The sequence below is a fragment of the Aquila chrysaetos genome, chromosome 17, assembly GCF_900496995.4.
Source record: "Aquila chrysaetos chrysaetos chromosome 17, bAquChr1.4, whole genome shotgun sequence".
Lineage (NCBI taxonomy): Eukaryota > Metazoa > Chordata > Aves > Accipitriformes > Accipitridae > Aquila > Aquila chrysaetos.
In genome coordinates this window covers 21,567,473-21,586,419 of record NC_044020.1, presented here as the reverse complement: position 1 = coordinate 21,586,419, position 18,947 = coordinate 21,567,473, and the positions used below count along the sequence as shown (strand labels likewise).

The window sequence follows — 18,947 nt, the reverse complement described above, 5'->3', positions numbered from 1 at the left end:
AGAGACAGATCCAGCCATTCACCTTCCTGTGAGACACTGACAGCTTAAATTCCAACATGAAGACACGGCAGAGACTTGCCTTGTGCCCACATCACAACTTCTGAGAGCAGCAGACTGTTCTGTGGCTGCTACCACAGCAGACATAAAAACAGTCCTAGCTAAAGCTAATGATATTATTTGACTCCAATAACTGGAGACATTCACTTTTTCCAGGCACATACAGGAAGGCAACACATACAACAGAGAGACCTTTGGCTGCTCAGATCAGGCTGGTGGACAAATCACATAGGAGATATCTGCTGCTGGGGGGTGAAGAGATGGATGTAGCTGGAAGGACAGTGGAGGTGGGAGAGGGCAGATGTGGGGACATCTGGCCTGAGCAGACTCCAGTCTCCAGACAAGAAATTCTTAAAAGTCAGAGATTGAAAATCTCCAAAAGCTCCCTCAGCAGACCCTGGCTCCTCACTGAGCCTTTCTCACAAGTCACAACTCCCAGTCCTGTGAAGGACTTCTGTGGAGATCAGATTCCCCTGCATCCCAGGATACATCCTGCGAGCACAGTTTGGGAAATCCCGCCCCACAGGGCTACCACAAGCAGAGTGTAGGCAGTAAACCAAGCTGGTTTGCTGCACCATACCCGCTTTCCTATCTTCCCATGCCAGCCACCTCCCATGGATGGACAATACCTCTGTATGATCATCTAGTAGAGGAAAATGCATTAATGCAGACATCAGCTCCAATGAGAGAAACAGCCTGACTGGTATGAGCCCCATGACATATGTCCTTAGGCATCTGCCTCAGCCCCTTAGGATCTAAACTCAGTTGTATCTGCTGCCACTCCTGGTCACACTAAGCCACCCAGACTAGACCCCCCACTGCCCAGTTTACTCACCCCACAGAATACAAATCCCATATCCATGTTTTAGGGAAATGCTTGTGTACTTTCTCTCCAGCTGAAGAAAGAGGTGAAAACATAGTGGGCTGATAGGTAGATGTTGACAGATGCTCTGCTGGAAATAACAAAGACCCAGTCACCACAGGGTCCTCAGGCCCTGGTTTAGAGCTGAGGAGCTCCAGCCCAGCTCAGGCTGCAGGTCATCCAGTAAGCTCTTGGGAAACACAGCACTGGAACAAAAGGTGCCATCCCATATTTTAAAATCTCTTGCCTCATTTGAAATGACAGAGGTGCTTTGGGCCTTACTTGCATTTGTAGGCACCATGGGAAGGACAACCGTTCCCTCACCTCAGAGATAAGACCTGGGTTCCAGACAGCTCACTAACATTTCACAGGTAGCCTCATTTCAGGCAGCCTCACACTAGCACAACAGGTTCAGGGCCAGGGAACGCTATTTCTCCATTTGCAATTACAGCAAGTACTGCCTCTTAGCTCAAACCCCGGACTGCTTTCACCTGAAAGACTAAGCATCCCATGTAAGAAGAAACAGTTGGCAAATGCTTACTGGTATATGCTTTATGGGGCTGGGCAAACATCAACTGGGGCCTGGAAGTAAACACTCCTGTTTCCTGCAGCATAGTTGTCAATGGAGTGGTTGGACACACTCTGGGTCTCCTTATATTAGTGTTGGACATAATTTTCAACCCCATTTCCTGTAGGAAAAAGAGAACTGATGCACCAGGAGCTTGTCCTCTCCTCTCTGCCCTCTACCCTGTGCCTTCTTGTCCCCTCATGCAGCGGTGACTTGGCTGTCCTCTGGCTTGGCAAAGTATTCTCTTGCTTCATTTTAAGCAAGAGAATACTTTTTATCATCTCTTGCTGATCTTCATTCAGATCCTCAGCAATGGGCAAACGAGGTCTTCTGAGCAAATTCATCTGGCCTGAGTCAGCCAAATTTATTCTTTTTCAAACACTTGGTCATTTAGGTACTATGCCTTCTCAGCCTGCAGAGTGCAATTGCTCATGCTATGGAAATTAAACAAACTATGTGAAATCAAATTCAAGTAACCAATAATCCTTGGCTTCCTGAATCACACAACCAAAGTTGCAGGACCGCATGTCCTGAGTTTGGGTGGGATAGAGTTAATTTTCTTTCTAGTAGCTGGTACAGTGTTACGGTTTGGATTTAGTATGAGAATAGTGTTGATGACACACTGATGTTTTCAGTTGTTGCCAAGTAGTGTTTATACTAAGCCAAGGATTTTTCAGCTTCTCATGCCCAGCCAGCAAGGCGGCTGGAGGGGCACAAGAAGTTGGGAGGGGACACAGCCAGGACAGCTGACCCCAACTGGCCAGAGGGATATTCCATACCATATGATGTCATGCCCAGTATATAACCCAGTTGGCACGGAGTGGGGCAGATTGCTGCTCAGGAGCTAACAGGGCATCAGTCAGTGAATGGTAAGCAATTGCATTGTGCATCACTTGTTTTGTATATTCCAATTCTGTTATTATTATGATTGTCATTTTATTATCATTATTATTTTCTTCCTTTCTGTCCTATTAAACTGTGTTTATCTCAACCCACAAGTTTTACTCCCCCCCCCCCCCCCCAATTCTCTCCCCCATCCCACTGGGTGGGGGGGGATATGAGCAAGTGGCTGCTGGGGTTAAACCATGACACCACACAACAATTTCTTCTTGGTCAACATTTCAAGTCGCTTATTCAAATAACAAGTAAGTTACAAGGGCCTAAACTGGACCTGTTCCCTTTACTGTCTGTAACAGCATCCCTAAGATACTGGTAAGTCAGGAGGCCACACTTCCCTCAGTTCATGAGTTATCCCAACCCACCAAATCAACCATTTTTACCCTGAATGCTGAAAACACATCAGGCTCATCAGAATTTGGGAACCCGCAAGAATTATCATCTTCAGACACTTGGCGAGGATACCTGGAGTTATAAACAGATGGGAACAGCCCATAGATCTGAGAAAGCAAGAAAAAGCAAAAAAAAAATCAGCATGAAAAAAAAACCCCTGGCATTCCTTTCCTGTCATACTTCCAAGGCCTGTTTGAATCGCTCCTGGCTACTGTGCATGAACGCACGCCAGAAAGCGCAGGCTCACTGTCACTCTTCCCTGGCTCTCCTCCCACAGAGCCAGCACAACCCACTGAACTGGACACGAGACACAACAACAGACGCTGATTGACCACTGGCGAACTGAGTGACGTTCAACTTCTTTCTTAATGCAAGCTCCCTAATCCTTACCCGTGCCACACAGAGTGCTGCTGACCCCTCTGGGCAGTGCTTTGAGTTCCTTGGGAGATAAGCTCTGCACAGATGCAACAGCCTGCCTCCCTCCCTCCCTCCCTCCCTCTTCACATCACTACAAGGGAAGGGAAGAAGCGGGAGCAGGCTCACTCACGAAGGAGCTGCTGAGCTCTTCTCCTGGCTTCAGCAAAAGGACGCTCCGATCCACAGCCCAGACAGCACACATGGACCCAGGAGCTGCCAGCAGGTAGAGACCAACCTCTGAATCAGGAAGAGTCTCCGGCGTCGAGAAGCCCAGCTCCACCTGGATGGGAAGCGTGCAGGCAATACCTGAGCGACGTTGCTGCTCCTGGACACCCTACCACTTCCTGAGCAGGGAAGGGACCTACGTGAAGAGAGTTTCCAAGGACTTGCCTTGGATGGAAACGTGAGGAATCTCCCAAAGACCCCCAGAAGGCATTTTAAAAAACATCCCGTTGAGGTTGTAACAGGAAAGATGTCAGAGGGGGAACCATCAGTGTGCACAGCTCACAGTACTGGAGACATTCCTGTGTCAGAACACAGCCCTCTCTTTACCCAGCAAACCAGCCAGCCATGATCACACACCTCGCACAGCTGTCCTTCTGCTCCTTTTGGAGCCGCAGATCAAAAATAAGCCTAGTCCTTATCTCTAGGCTCTTTGCAGGGTTGGTCTCAAGTTTCCTGAAGCACCTCTTGTCCTTGCCTGAATCTGACTGTCCGTGGGAGATAAACAGCTGTGGAGCAGGGGTAATGCCAGTCCTCAGAAGTTCATCTTTGGAGTGCAAGACGCAACCAAGAAAGCAGGATTCCCATGGATGTCACCGACCACAAGCACTCAGCCCCTTCTACACAGCCAGTAAAAATCCACTTCTTCCATCAGCCACTTTCAGCTGTCCTCCCAACACCACATACTAACAAGTCTAAGTGTCTGCTGCAGCAGCAGAGCAGCCTTGAGCTCTCCTGGGAATCACACTAATAACCTGTGCTGGGCTGTGATCCTACTGGGTTGCAGTTGCTATACCAGCCCATGGAGACAGGCACAGTAATTCTCTGCCTTTCCCAAACACTGCAGCAGCCCCCACAATGCTCAGCACATACTTGCTCCATATATCATAGCACACTTCACCATTCACGTACTGCAGTTCATGTGACAGCATCCCACACAGTATCAGCCACACACAGCTACGCATATTAGGTATTCCTCAGTCTCTTCTTTCATTGCAGCAGACAGATACACTCCCACACATTTAGTCATGGCCTCAGACACAAATCCTACCTTATTTCTGAAACACATGGAAACACTGAAGATGGCAGAATCAGCGATGATTTTTCCATTAGGGAAGATAACATAAACAACAAGTCTTGGAGCTGGGGCATAGATCGAGCTGAAGGTAAGAGGGATGGAGAAGGAGCCTTTCAGCACTGGATGGAGGAGAGAGGAAAGAAGAGAAAGTAGATTTGGTAGTGAAAATGGACTCTGATCAGCTTTTGCCATTCTGCATGTGCCTGTTTAATTCCTTTCCTCAAGTCTTTCAGGACCAAGGAGATTTCTGGAGACCACTGAACAATCAGCACATCTCTGGATCTGGTATTCACGACCAGCAAAAGACTATTCCTGGTTCTGTTCATTGCCTCAAGGAGATGAAACAGCTCTTTGGAGTTCAAGCTTAGCTCCACCAAGACCGAGAGTCTCAGATATCTTTCAAGGCCTCCTGTCACCGAACATCTCCCATCCCATCACCAACAAAGAGGTGACCTTTGTCCCAAAGCACTTATAATTTAGGTTTTAAAAAAAAGAGCTGGAGAAGTAGACAACAGTGAGTTAACGCCCATCAAAATGACAAGCTGTGGCATCCTAACTACTCAGATTATTTGTAGACACAATTGCAAATTAAAGCAGGAGAGTTTTGATAGAGGGTAAGGCTATAGTTTCATGCCACTTGCAGGGGCAGCAAAAGGAGACTTTGAAAACAAAGACAACAGAGGATGAGACTATGGGCTGGGAAATGCTGAGTATTGTTATCTTGGTAACAAGCAGGAAGGTAAAGGAAGCATGAAAGCTGAAAAGGCATACTGCTCTGATGCAACAGAAAAGTGGCGAGCCAGCTCTAAATTGCAAAGAGGCTTATGCCACATATCCAAATAAGATGGGATGCCACAGACCACCGAGTGCTTGCTAGACACAAAACAGGGGAGTGCACTTACTTCTTGGCAGCCCAACCCAAACAGTCTTCTGACCTGCGTGGACTATCCCTCTTTTCCCTGTGACCTAGGGCAGAATACAGAAAGGCAAGGGAATGCCAGTCACATAGTCTTTGAGATCACTACACAGATCAAAGTAACCCTGAAATTGGAGATTAAATGGGGGTTGGGGGAGGGATATGAGCTTTACTCACTCTCAGGTAGTAGGGAGAGCTCAGGGGAGGACACATAAGACCAAGACCTGCCCTGCACCGAGCCCAAAAGAAAAGTGCTGCCTTTCTTGCAATTACTGCAGCCCCAGGATCGAAACCAGGATCCAGCCCCATGATGGCTGGATGAGCTACCTGTCCTGGGCTGAGCCAAATCTATCAAATACCAGGCTTGACTCTGTAGGAGATGCTGATCTTGTGCCTTCAGCCATCACCCACGAGCACTTCCCCAGAAACTCACAAAATAGGAGAAAATGACACGCTTGGGCCCATGTTCCAGGTCCTCCTGATAAATTCTGAAGTCCACCTGGACAGCTTGCTTTTTACCACAGGGCATTGTTTCTGGCACACGGACAATAGAGAGAAAACTCCTGCTGGTGCTGTAGAATGGACGTATGAAGTAAGAGGCTCGCTGGTAACTCAAATCAACTGTCCCAGGCTCTCTGCCCAAATCTTGATGCAGTACACTTGCCTGGTGAGACAAAAAAAAAAAAAAAAAAAAAAAACAAAAAACCAAAGAGTTAATTTCTCTAGTTAGGCAAGTCAACTGCAAATCACCCTAGCTGTGGCTTGGTGAGAAGCTCAGATCAGGTCTGAGCAACACCATAGCACAGGTCTCTGTGTGGAGAGTTCATGAGGAAAGCAACTGGGATCCAGAGAATAAGGTCTCGGAGGGAGCCAAGATCCAGAACATGCTGAGGTTTTTCAGGTTTGAATTACTGTCCTTCATGAATGAGGGAGACGTCTGCGGGGCAGTAAATAGCTCTGACGTGCATGCATACCCCTGCCAAGAAGACAGACCCTTCCTCACTTACCTCCAGGGAGGCCGAGGTGCTGTTCCAAGTAGTTGTGTTCAGGCTAAATGAAGCTGTCCCAGAGTCCCCAGTGATGTACTTTTGCTTAAATTGCCGTTCACCGCAACGTACTACGAGGAGGACTTTTTTGTGCTTCAGTGCCTTTCCTTGGTAGTTGACGACTTTAATCTGAGAATATCGCGGTAAGCAAGAAAAGAGCAGAAGGGTCTAATCAGTGGACAGAATCTCCTGCTTCTCCAAGTAAGGGGCAGCATTTCCAAAGACAGCAAGGTCACCATTTCAGTCACTAACAATATTATCAACACTGCTACTAGTCACCTCCTATTATCATTTGCACTACTGTGTTCATTCACCCCCATGCTCTCTAACCCTTCAGAGCAGAAGGCCTCCTGGCTGCTGAAATTCCAAATGTTTGGGTTTGCACCCCACATATGGATCCCCATAGCTGCTGCTACTCAAACGTTTTTTGGCAAATGGCATTCTTGGGTGTTATTCTCACTTTTGACAATTCGAGTTTTGTCTCTGGGATGCATTCATGCCCTCCCAAGCCCCTGGCTGGAGGTGAGGTCGGAAAAGACGCTAGGTAAGAGTCACTGTGAAGGCATTGCTCACGCTCTCCCCTCCAAAGGACTGTAACTGGGAATTACCTTCCCCCTGTACGTCTCTCCAGTGTGGTAGTAAGAATTCACATCATCAAACAAGGCCATCCCGCCAATCTTGGAGATGAGTAATTTGTGGGAAGCATTGACGTGTATCTCTGAACGAAAGCAGCGAGACAGAAACGTAAGGGAGGGAGCAAGGAAGCCAAGCACGCCTCAGCAACTTCCCTGCAGAGTGACCCACTGGTAATACTGGTGCACATGTTCAGCTGCATTTCATACCAGGGAGAGGATCTGCCCAGGGCTCTGGGTATCTAGTCTTCCTCCCACTCACTTCTAGCCCTTAGCGAGGTCCCTAAGCTTCACCATCTGAGACAGCAGGCGCTCAGAGTGAGTGTGTCATGCCGTCAGAACCGCTGGCTCTGTCTCTACCTGTGAGGTGAGATGGCAGGCCCCAACGGGCTCAGAAAGCTCAGAGCCCTCGCTAGCCCGAAAGTCTCCAGCGTTGCTGGTAAGATTCGTGCATCTTCACATGCCTCTTCCCAGCCACCAGAGATGTTTCCAGAGTTACCTGTGCCATCCTCCACCAGCGAGGCCTCTGCAACTATGCTGTCCCGATAGTACCGAAAGTCTCGACTGAAGGAGGACAGACTCACATTTGTGAAGAAGCAACCCGTCTCATCTGTCTGAAAGTACAGCGAGAGGAAACAAGGTCTGAGCAAGGCACTGACGTTAGAAGTTACCCAAATGGCACAGAAACAGCAGTGCAAAATCCCTGCTCTCAGGGAGCTTGCCTTTTGACATAGCAGTCCAGAATGCGGAGCAGGCACGTGACACACACCCAGTCGTGGTCACCAGGCACGGTTACTAAGAGGCAGCACCAGTAGACCACTGGCCAGGGAGCCAAAACCATGGGGTAACATCGCTATTATTTCAGCTAAAGCCTTCAGCAGCCTTGCCTTACCCTGGAGCTGAGCACGAATGTCTCCGAACACAGCTCAGCTCCTGCTAAGCACCTCACCTGGTTGTTGAATCCCTGACAGAGGTCAGGTTTCGAAGCACTGGGCAGGAACGGGGCTATCTTCTGACAAAGGCTCACATGAACCATCCCCTGGACACCTTTCCCATAGGTGTATCTGTTTTGGGGGAGCAGGGAAAAGAAGAGACAGTCACACACAGTGAGAGAACACAGGGCTTGCTTTGCGTCGCCCCAGAGACCACTTATTCATGGATATTCACAATATAGCACAAGAGTGGCAGCCACACAGCAGGCCCAGGAGCCCTGACCCAGTAAGCAGGGTCAGGCTGGGGCACTGCAGTGATGGGAGATGAAGGACCCTGTGATATAATTAGTGCCAAACTAATCTATTCTGGGAAATCAGAGTGTTGTAGGTGCTGACTCAGCACAGAGCTCCGCACTTTACATCAGCATCACCGGCAATAACCCCAGGATATGCTGAAGGCATGCACCATCTTATGAGCGGAAGCATGGACGATTAAGAAAATGCCTTTCATTAAGAAAGCACCTTTACAAGAGGCTGTTAACCCTAGCGCTGTCCTTGGACTGTACCTGGGGAGATTCCTTTTTGCCTCTCTCTAGTTTCCTCTAGAGCATAACCTGGAAAAGCTTCCTTTCATTTCCCATGAGTTTGTTCTGCAGGGAGATGAACATCAAACATCTGCCATGTTCTGCCTCGCAAATGGCTGCTTGTCAAGGGGTAGGTTGCTCCCCCAGGTTTTGTGTGTAGAGACTTGCGGAGTATTTTTAGAAAAAGGGCATTAGACTACCAGAAGGATAGCTATAGGAATTTTTTGTGTTGCATCAGGGTGCAAACTGCCATGGAAGATTCTGGCCTCCTGTAACTGAAGGGTAAATAAATTTCCCCGGAGCTCCTCATGATTACCTAGCTACCTTGTGCTCATCAGGCCAGAAATTAACACAGGGCCACGACTCCAAGCAAAATCCTCACCTGCCACATACCCGGAGCAGGAAGGTTTTATCTAGCACATAAATCTGATTTGGCATCTCAAAGATCACTTCAAATTTTGGCAGCACTGGAAGGAAAAAACAGAGAACTGTAGGAAACACTGGCCAGGGACAGCCTTTCCAGAGAATCAACATGAAGATAGACTATGGTGGAATAAGTGCCAGGAAATGGAGAAGGAAGGTGGTGAGAAGGGGAAAGGGAAGATTTCCATTGTTGCTTTAACAGATTTGTGTGTAGTCCCTGGTTGATTGCTCCTTCCCATACTAAAACCCAAATGTGTCCACGTCCCTGCACTTCTGACAGCTATTTGCACTGAGAGAAGACTAGACTCCCAACACAGTTAATTAGGAGATGAAAGAGAAGTAGGATGGCACTGGACTTCATGCTCTCTGGAAAAGCCCATCCTAAATGACCTTTTTTTGTCTGATGCAGAGACCTGCAGGAATCAGGTCTCGGTGTCAAAGGTCTGGAGCTATGCACAACATCCCTCCCACACACTGACCCAAGGTCCCAAAGTGGTCTCTCTCCTGAGCCTCAGCTCAGATCCTTTTCTGTGACAGATGCTATTACTTTTCCAAGGATCCCAGGATGGTTATCATGGAATAAACACCCAGCTTCCTGGATCAAGAGTGCAAGGTCCTCTCTGCAACTCAGACATATCCCCCACATGCTCATACCATACTCCTCAACGGAGAAGCTGCCGTACGCTTTTGCATTGGTTACGTTGATGACGTATGTCCCCAGCAGAGGCTCATCACTTAGCTGGAAAGACAGATCTGCAATGCCGTCTTGGGGGACCACATTCAGCCACTGCTCTATCTGGTTGTTCTTAGGGTCCTACACCCACAAGAAAGGAGAAACAGTTGTTCCAGCATCAAACTGATCCACACCCCATAGAAATCGAGCTTCAGGATTTCAGTGCTGCAGACTACCAGGTTCTACAGCTAAGGAATGAGGTTTGGTATAGGCTAGTTAAGAAATTTTGAAGACAATATAATGCTGAGATTCTGCTCCCAGCATCTGAGTCTCCTTCTATCCTTCTCTAAATTCTGATCTCAAGCAAAGATCCTTCACAGTTCTAACCACTTTTGTAAAGGTCTAAGTTGATCTGTCCATACTCTTGCAAGTCTAAAATAACTCCGTTTTCTACTGAAGTAACTGGGAGCACAACCTCAAGAGCATAAAACAGAAGCCATTAGGAGTATGTTAGTTTAAGAAATCTTGAAGTTCTACCATTCCACTCACAGGTCTGTAAAATCTACCAGGAAATGAATATGAATAACCCAGTGAAATGGCTGCCATCAACATTACTGTAACACTACATTTCAGCATCACTCACCTGAAGAAACAGGGAAATCTGGAGAGGAAAGAAAAGCAAAAACATTAGAAGACAGAAACGCATGCCGGCAACACACACAAGGTACTTCAGATGCAGAGCCTTCTCTGAAGGATGCGCAACTAGTGACTTGGAAATTTAGAGCACTGACAACAATATAAAGCAAAACAAACATCACCAAAAAGGAGAACTACCAGGTGGGTCCATTAAAGTAAGGTCTGGAGAAAGGGAAAGGAAAAGTCAGTCTGGAGGTCACACAGCACTTGCTAATGACTCCATGGCAGAGCCCTCCATCAGGAAAACTCACTAGCCAAACAGACCTAGCTCTGGCTCAGCTGTAGTCTTAAGGGGGTTACAGAGGTATAGGATCACAGTTTGGAAGGAACCTCTGGAGGTTGTCTAGTCCAACACCCTGCTGAATTATGTCTTCTTAGAGCAGATTGCTCATAGCCTTCTCCAGCTGAGTTTTAAATATCTCCGAGGACAAAAATGCCTTCTCTGGGTACCTGTTTCAGTATCTGATCATTGTTGCAATGAAAAAGTTTTTCCTAATGTCTAATCAGAATTTCCCACGTTCCAACTTGTAGGAGCCAGATTAAGAGCACTCCTCCCCACCACACCCCCAGGAGAACCTGACTTGCAAACTACTCACTCCCCATACGACACCATCGCATCAGGAATCAGTATGTCCCACGCTTGTGCTCGCACGACCATTTTACCAAGATGAGCAAGAGACATGTACACCTCTGCCATCTTCCTGAGTTACCAGCTTCTACTTGAGTTACTATTCTTCTCTGGACACTCACCAAGTCTGGCCCAGGGACAAACGTGGAAAAATTGGAGCTTTGGCAGATGAGCAGGGTAGAAAGGAAGTAGGATCCATGCATGGAACAAGGCAGCCTTTTCCACAGCCCCCCAGGGATGGCTTACCGAATCGTTGAGTGCTATGAATTCCTCATCCAGAGTCACGATGCGAAATTTCACTGAAGGCAAGAAATCAGGGAATATTTTTATCAGATCTCAGTCCCTCCCTACAGACCCCTGCTCTATCTGTTTCCCCAGCTGCTGCCTCCATTTTATACACATTTGTGGTAACAACTGACAGACATTCCCATGTGTAAGATACCATGGACAATGACCTACTGCCTCCTGCAACTTCACACTCACCACAAGCTGGACATTACAGCCACTGAAAACATCACATCAACAAGAGATGTTGTCTCAAAGCCTTCTGCTAGGGCTGGCCATGAATTTCAGGCAATTGCAGGCTTTCCATATGGTGTTACCAGCAGAAAGCCTAGGGCCCACAGTTGCTCCCGTTTGCAGTTCTCACCCGTCTGCCCTGGTTGATAGATGGGCTTGTCTGTCTGGATGAAGGTGCCACTGCTGGCCTTGCGGATCAGGACCTTTTTCTTCTCCTCAGTACTGACCCCTTTGCCTGTGATGATCAGTTTGACAGTGGCAATCTCCTCTGTGCCATCAGCTGGAGGTGCAACCTATACAGACAGAGAGAGGAGAGCACGCAGCCCCTAGGTAATCTTCTGGGGATCCTGAGCAGGAATTGAGAGTAAAGTGGAAGAACTAACCGGTTCCCCTCCACCTGTCCCAGGACATGCCCTCCAATATCTGGATCCAGATCCCATTCAGATCTCACTCAGTCCCACATGACAGCAGGAGGCCCTGCATGTCACGGAATTTGTCCTTTTTCCCACTGGTTAAGGAATTTTGCCTCTGGTGACAAGCAGGTGCCTGACACCTGAGTCTTCAGACTTGGTCAGGAAGATGGGCAGATGCCCGAAAGGCAGGATATGGTAGCAGAGAATCAAAGGAAAGATTGACCTGTAGCACAGCCTCAAATGCTAGACCTTCAGAACTACCCAGCATGTACAAGTAAGAAAGCCAGATTAGAAAAGACAACAGGAGGGTCTTCCTGATGCCAGCAGCCAAAGACCCCAGCAGCCTCAGCACAGAATATACTATATAATAGCAGGGATACTGTTTAGGCATGTCTGCCTTATCCTCGATCTAAATTCTCACCAACAACTAATCAATTCTAAGACGCTGTTTAAAACTAACAAGGACATCCATTTCCGTTGAACTGCTCTTCAATAGCTCCTAAGAGCTGAGTTGCTGCCTGATTTCAGGTCCTACAGAAACTGCAGCATGTCATACAAATCACCATCTCCCCAGGCTTTAGCTGTAGAGCTGCACAAGTCCTTCAGAGAAGAGCTAAAACTGCTTCAACTGGTCTGGGATGGAAGAGGAGGAACCAGGTGGGGGGTTCTTATGTATCCAGAAGTGCGGTAGATTTTAACAAATGTAACTTCAATTTAAAAATTAGATCCAGAAGGGGAATTCAGTCCAGACCAACAGATACTGTGCTGGGCTACACATCCCTAGACACCACCCACTTCAATTCCTAGCAGGCTCACTCCAAGGCAAAGCAGACCCTGTCCATGTAATCCCTGCTTAGGGAGTAACACAAGGGATTTACAGTTCCTGAAGTGAAAGTCAGTGATGGCATTTGCCTAGGGTGGCTCACCCAGAACTTAGTGCACACGAAAGTCTTCTCCTTCTGGATGGTTTCTTTCACTAAGACATCACGTCCTGCAGCACGCTCCAGGACCAGACTCACTTGAAGCTTTGCTTCATAACAGGTGATATGGAGGCAGGCAACTTGGGTGGATGGGTAGCGGAGATCAGCAGGTATGACCACCAGGTAATGTCTGGGGCAGGGGAAAGAAGACAGAGGTGGCATCAGGCTGAAGGCTCAGAAATGCAAAAGAGCTTCCCTGCAGCAGCCCACTACTGCAGAATTCCTCAGCAATGTGCCACGGCTGTAGTCAATGTTCAAAAGCAACAGTGAAACCAGAAAAGTGATTGCTTCACTGATAACTTGAGAAATAGCTTCTGCTTGAGTAGCTTAAGTACAGCCCTATAATCTTTTTCAAACTCCTTACACCAGTCATCTCCTGAACTCCCTAAAACCATCCCTCGCAGTCTTCAGAAGAAGTGGCCTCATAACTTTGCAGTCTAGACACCAGTGATTTGATCTGGCATGGCAACTGGAGAAGCAAACATCCCTGGGCCTAAGGTCCGTCTTGGAAACCCCCCCAAAAAGGTGGCTTGTATTTTAACTCACAAAAGTCAATCTAATGCATGGGAGGCAAAGTAAACAACTCAGCTTCCCTTTGGGGTGATCTGATAGAGCAGGAAGCAGGCGAGCTGATGGCATGGAATGTGGTCCATCTACCTAGACCGATGCATTCATGAAAGAGACTGAAACAGAAGTTCAGCATCACTCACAGTTGGTGAAAAGCAGCCGCAATGTGGAACAGAAGGCTCAGGAGGACAGCTATCCTCATCCTGGGGTCTCTTGCTGCCCAGTCTCCAATGGCCGTCTTCCTCCAAAATCACTGAGGCTGTTTTTAGGGGGCAATTTCTTTCTAGCACAGCCTAAATGAAGTGGTGGGATGAAGGGAGGAGCCAGCCTCTCCCCACCTCTTCCCCTCTCCTGACATTATACTCAGGCAGCAGTAGAGATGGGGGTACCGTGCCAAGTACCCCTTAGCCAATAGCAGCCGCGCTGGCTGCCGTCCACCAGTTCAGAACATCCCCTCCTGCAAGGCTGCCATGGAGACATCTGACCAAATGGACTTTTCATGGAAGAAAAAAAAAAAAAAAAAAAAACAACAACCAGAGAGAACTTTGCTGATCAGTGACCCAGGCCAGGTCCTGATCACTTGTCACTTGCGTCCCTTTGTTTCAGCTGGAGATGGATTGCTGCTGCGCAGCCAGCAGCAGGAGCTCACCCCAGCACGCAGCAGGCAGTGTTGTCACTCAGGACAGAGGCTCAACAGCTCTGGATCAGATTATGTGGATGTGGAGCTCCTTAGGCCGTTTGGCTTGAGAATGGGAGCAAATCCTTGCATGTGCACAGGGAAGCACTGCAGAAACACTACCACCAGCCAGCAACCAGTAATGAGCTAATGACTTTGCCTTTTCCTTCCCTGCATATAATGAGGGAAATGGAAATATATGCTGGCCATCAGAAGGCTCCAACAGCTCCCAGAAACACCCATTTGCAAGGAGGGGGCCTCAGGAACTGGTTCCTGTTCCGCATTGCTCATGTCTGGGCCTGAAAGGTCTAGGATATAGGGATACAGCCTTTTGGTTCTGTTTTAGAACCTGAGGGTCAGGTTAAAACCCACAAATTAAACATACGGGACATTTTCTAGCACTGATGACAACCCGTAGAGAAGGGTAGACAATCTTGCCGTTTAACCAGCCTGGCCTCTGGAAGAGCACAGGCACCAAGTAAACTGCCTGTTGTGAGCAGTACACAGATTGCATTAACTCACAAACTACATCCGAGACTTGTGTGAGACAGCGTTAGTTAGCCCAGGCTGAAATGTGCCAGGGACTGTCCTTCTAATATAGACAGCTACGGTTCTGTGCCTGGAAATATTTCCCAGTGCTCTTTAGTAGCGCTGATGCAGCCTAAGCGTTCCATATCTGGGTCCCAACATAGCGTCACTCAAGCAGGCAGTTGGGATCTCTCTGTCTGGCAAAACCAGGTTCCAGGATCCGTAGAAATTTCCAGCTGACTTGGGATCCCTGTTCCCAATGCTCTCTATACTCTTCTTCCAGCTGAAGCTGGGAAGACTGATCTCCATTCTACCTCTATCACTGGGCCGCTCTAGAACAAGCATGCATCGTGCTGGCTATACATTATGCACAGGAGCTGTTAGTGTTCGCATTGCCTTTGTCTCAAGTGAACATTTCACTGCTCAACTGATTGAGATAACTGGCCAAAGGCCAAATATCCCAACTGATTTCAGAAATCAGCTTTGAGTTGGTCTAAATCAGTGCTAGGCTCCTAGGTAAGGAAGACTGGACACTTTTTATTTTGATGGACACATTCTCCCCATTCTTGTCTCTTTATGAAAGAAGGTCATGTTACTGAGAATGGCAGGCGAACTTAGAAATTTTTGTCTAAAACCCGAGATTTTCCTACAGAGCACCAGCCAGATCTGTCATAAATCAATAAACCATAGCCAGAGAGGTCCAGCTGCTGGCAGACTTCTGACAGGAGCTGCACCCACCGGGGCCAGCACTGGGGAGATCTCTCTGACCCCGTCCCACCGTGCTGCTCCTACCGTGTTTGCCCAGGTGCGTTCTCTATTCCTCGCTTGGCTTCAGCAAACCTGGCTCTTAGTCACAGGAACATACATTTGAAGGATCTGCATTGAAGGCAGTGACTGACAGCTGCACAGGCGTCACAGACCTGAACGAAGTCTCTGAAGTAGAGAAAGCACAGCAAGGCTGTGTGTAGTTTCTAGTTCTGCAGTTTCTTTCTCTAAATGGACTCAGAGAAGGCCTTTGTGATAGAAGTGCTAAGCCAAGAGACGCATGGGGAGTAAGGGATCTACCCCCCCAAAAACACACTGTTCAGCTGGAGCAAAGGACATAGTACATACTGACAACGCAAAACCATATAGATATGTGTTCTCCATAGATAACTTGAATCAAAAATGAAAAGGAAGAAGAGAAGACTTAGTAGAGGTCACACCTATGGTCATGGAAGATGTCTTCCATGGTTCAGAATGAGGTTCAGGAACAATGGCACCTTGGAAATTGTTCCAATGTTTTAGTACCTTTGAAGAAAACAAAAAGGCAATAGTATCAATGTTCTGTATGAGAAGAGTACTGGGGAGGCACTGATGCCTGCAGAGCACTTTGACAGGAGACTCTGCAGAGAAGAGGAAATAATCAGTTTCTTTAAAGAGTCACATCTGTTAGAGAGCCTATAGTGCAGAATAATCCATTCTTCATTCTCCTCTAGACACTCATCACCAGCTTCATACAGGCCTAGGGCCTCCTGCATTGTTTCCTTTCCAATCACAAACTTCATGCTCTCAATCATTGACATTTCCAGCTTGTCTCTTACACACACATACACACACTCCATGACTACTGTGTAGCATCTTCAAAGACAATGAGATTTGATAACCTTGTAGTGAAGTATACCTTTGTATTAAGAATACTTCACAGTCCATGCAGTGTTCATAAAAATCTGTGAGGCCATAATGTTTCTGCAACCTGACCAGCATCCATAATGTAATGGAATCCCTGAAAAGAATCTCTCTGTAAAAATCTCTCCGTAATGCCAAGGTAGACTGCTGCACCTGCTTTCTGCTGCCTTGACAGCAGAATTTGTCCACTCGACTAAAGCCAAGCAAGGAATTGAGAACACACCTGGACAAACACAGCAGAAGGAGCAGGAACTGACTGGGTCAGAAAGCTTGAAGGCAACATAGTGTAAATTGTTCTATGCCTCTCTCAATGCTTGGCTCCTACACTGACATCATTCAAAGAACTGCAAATCTTCTGAAATTTTTGCCTAGAAATCTAGCACAAGACTTTAGATTGTAGGCTTTAAAATTGTTAATTGGAATTGAGCTTTGGAGAATTACGGAACTATATCCAAGGGAATTGGAAACCTTCACAAGAAGGCTCTCAAACCATGGGAGAGCCATGGATCTCTCTCCAAGGAAGAGGTATGAACCTTGAAACCCGCAGCTTTTCACAAAAGGGCACAAATAACTAGTGCAGCTTATTTCTAGCTAACACTCCAAAAATCCAGACAACCCATTGATAGACCCTATTGTCTTCTGAACCTTTGTGGCCCAATACCAAAGCTTTGGTTCTTGCTTCATCTCTCCTACTCACCCCACTGAACTGAGAAAGTCTCACCAGCACTCCAGGCATAGTGACTTCTCTGAATCACAACATGCTGACTTGCAAATTCAAATCTAGCCGTCAAGTAGATAAGCACTCATGGAAGTTGAAAACTCTTTACAAGTTGGTAAACTGGCTCAACCAAAACCACAAAGACTTCCGGATCTGAATGCTGTGCCTTAGGAATCATCTCTAGTGTTAACAAACAATCAAAACCCAAACCAGAACCTACGGGTAAAGTTTGGTGTCCTAGATAAAGCAAGTTCTACAAGAGTAATTGTGGTGAAGCTTCAACTACATATAATATATTTGTGGACCCATTTGTCAGGAGTTACATGAGATTCTTAATTTTGGCAGAGCCACTTACTTTGTCAATTAAGTGGCAACTTTGATTACACCCAAGGAGCTCCTTCTTGGTGGAAGAACCAAACAAAACTAATTTTCTATGGAAATAGTTCCAGTAAACTGACCTGAGACATTGCAGTAGCTTGGAAGAGCTGATCCTTGTGGAATACCTTGAACACTGCCAGATGTGGGCAGGAGGCCACGCTCAAAGTCAGGATGTTTCCTAAAAATCTTGTGACTGTGCCTTTTCCATTTAATGTAGGACTGAGCATACAAAAGGAGATGAACCACGCAGCAAGTGATAGAGACCTGCCCACAATTACTGAACACAGGCTCCAAAGTTGGAAATTAAAAGGCGTGTGGAAGAAGCATCAATGCAAAACAGATACTCAGTGTTAAACACAGTTCACAATGCTGCTCTATCTGCACCGGCTATTTTGATGACACACACACACACATGCGCCAGGTACACAGGTGTGCCATCTTTCTGGAGGCTGCATGAAGAAAGGGACAGGGAAGATTTCTTCCTCTTGAGGAAAGGTATCAGAGATTATTCCTCTTCCTCTGGCAATCTCATCAGTCCCTTCTCTTGCTTCCACCCCTTTCCTCTGCTATTTTCTTTGGGTAGCCTTCCTTTGCTGAGCTGTAAAGGATAGGACACAGTAAGCAGTTGGCCAGTTCACAGATGAGCAGAGCCATAGTCCCCAGGCACTTGGAGCGAAAGGACCTGCCACACAGGGTAGTTCCCTTCCTGGACACCAGTGTGCTCAGTCAGGGGGATAGTCTCTGTTTAACAAAGCTCCTTCCTCCTCTCTGAGCTTGTTCTTGTCCCACCCTGTAGTTCTGCTGTGATTCTATCTCCTCGTTTTACTGCACATAGAGAAGGTGAAAATATTTGCTCCCTACAGCAGAGACACCAGCTATTGCATCCAGCCCCCAGACCCAAGCAGAGTTCCTTTCAAACTCTACACGGTTTGAAGGAAGGTGTGACAGCTATCAAGGGGCCTATCTGCTAAATACCAAGAAGACTTCAAAGACACTAAAGGTAGTTAGTTAAAATTTCTGTCTCTGTACCCACTCTGAGGACGTTACACCACACAGTGTTATGGGGCTGAGCTAGGTGGAGTACTCACCTAGCTGTTTAAATAGCTGTGGGGCACATTATAGCAATTAAGCATATTTGTATTCTATAGGAAGCAATGAGATGATTTACACTGTACCATACATTATTCTGGCTACACGTGCAGAAAGCTGGGCAACGTCTGGATCTCATGTTGTGGTTCCACCAGTCAGGAATCCAGAGGGTAACACATCAGTACCGCAGCTGAGCGGGGGATCTCCCGGTTCTTGTGTTTGCAGGCACTCTGGCCAGCAGCTGCTTGGACCCTATTGGTTCCAGACCACTTTTCTTCTCCTTCTAGAAGAGTCAGAAGAAGGAGGGAGAGATAACAAAGTCCTAAAGAGTTCATCATCAGCCTTATGCTGAGTTTGTCCTTGCTGTGAAGCCATGGCTCGCAGAGT

The 18,947-nt window shown here is 47.3% G+C and overlaps 1 protein-coding gene across 1 annotated transcript in view; it reads right to left on the bottom strand.

Annotated features, from left to right (window-relative positions):
- Positions 1 to 18,144, bottom strand: part of LOC115352484 (alpha-2-macroglobulin-like protein 1) — a 30,150-nt gene extending 12,006 nt beyond the window's left edge. Inside the window, exons 1-17 of the mRNA XM_030040742.1 lie at positions 17,552 to 18,144; positions 11,674 to 11,836; positions 11,271 to 11,323; positions 10,344 to 10,361; positions 9,682 to 9,841; positions 8,987 to 9,071; positions 8,038 to 8,152; positions 7,588 to 7,702; positions 7,065 to 7,174; positions 6,418 to 6,585; positions 5,844 to 6,074; positions 5,397 to 5,460; positions 4,468 to 4,613; positions 3,325 to 3,474; positions 2,768 to 2,884; positions 1,461 to 1,608; positions 893 to 1,010 (exon numbers count right to left, since the gene is read on the bottom strand). Coding sequence (XP_029896602.1) covers positions 893 to 1,010; positions 1,461 to 1,608; positions 2,768 to 2,884; positions 3,325 to 3,474; positions 4,468 to 4,613; positions 5,397 to 5,460; positions 5,844 to 6,074; positions 6,418 to 6,585; positions 7,065 to 7,174; positions 7,588 to 7,702; positions 8,038 to 8,152; positions 8,987 to 9,071; positions 9,682 to 9,841; positions 10,344 to 10,361; positions 11,271 to 11,323; positions 11,674 to 11,836; positions 17,552 to 17,698 — 2,108 coding nt within the window. The 5' untranslated portion in view covers positions 17,699 to 18,144. The remainder of the gene's footprint in view (positions 1 to 892; positions 1,011 to 1,460; positions 1,609 to 2,767; positions 2,885 to 3,324; positions 3,475 to 4,467; positions 4,614 to 5,396; positions 5,461 to 5,843; positions 6,075 to 6,417; positions 6,586 to 7,064; positions 7,175 to 7,587; positions 7,703 to 8,037; positions 8,153 to 8,986; positions 9,072 to 9,681; positions 9,842 to 10,343; positions 10,362 to 11,270; positions 11,324 to 11,673; positions 11,837 to 17,551) is intronic.
- Positions 18,145 to 18,947: the final 803 nt, after the last annotated feature.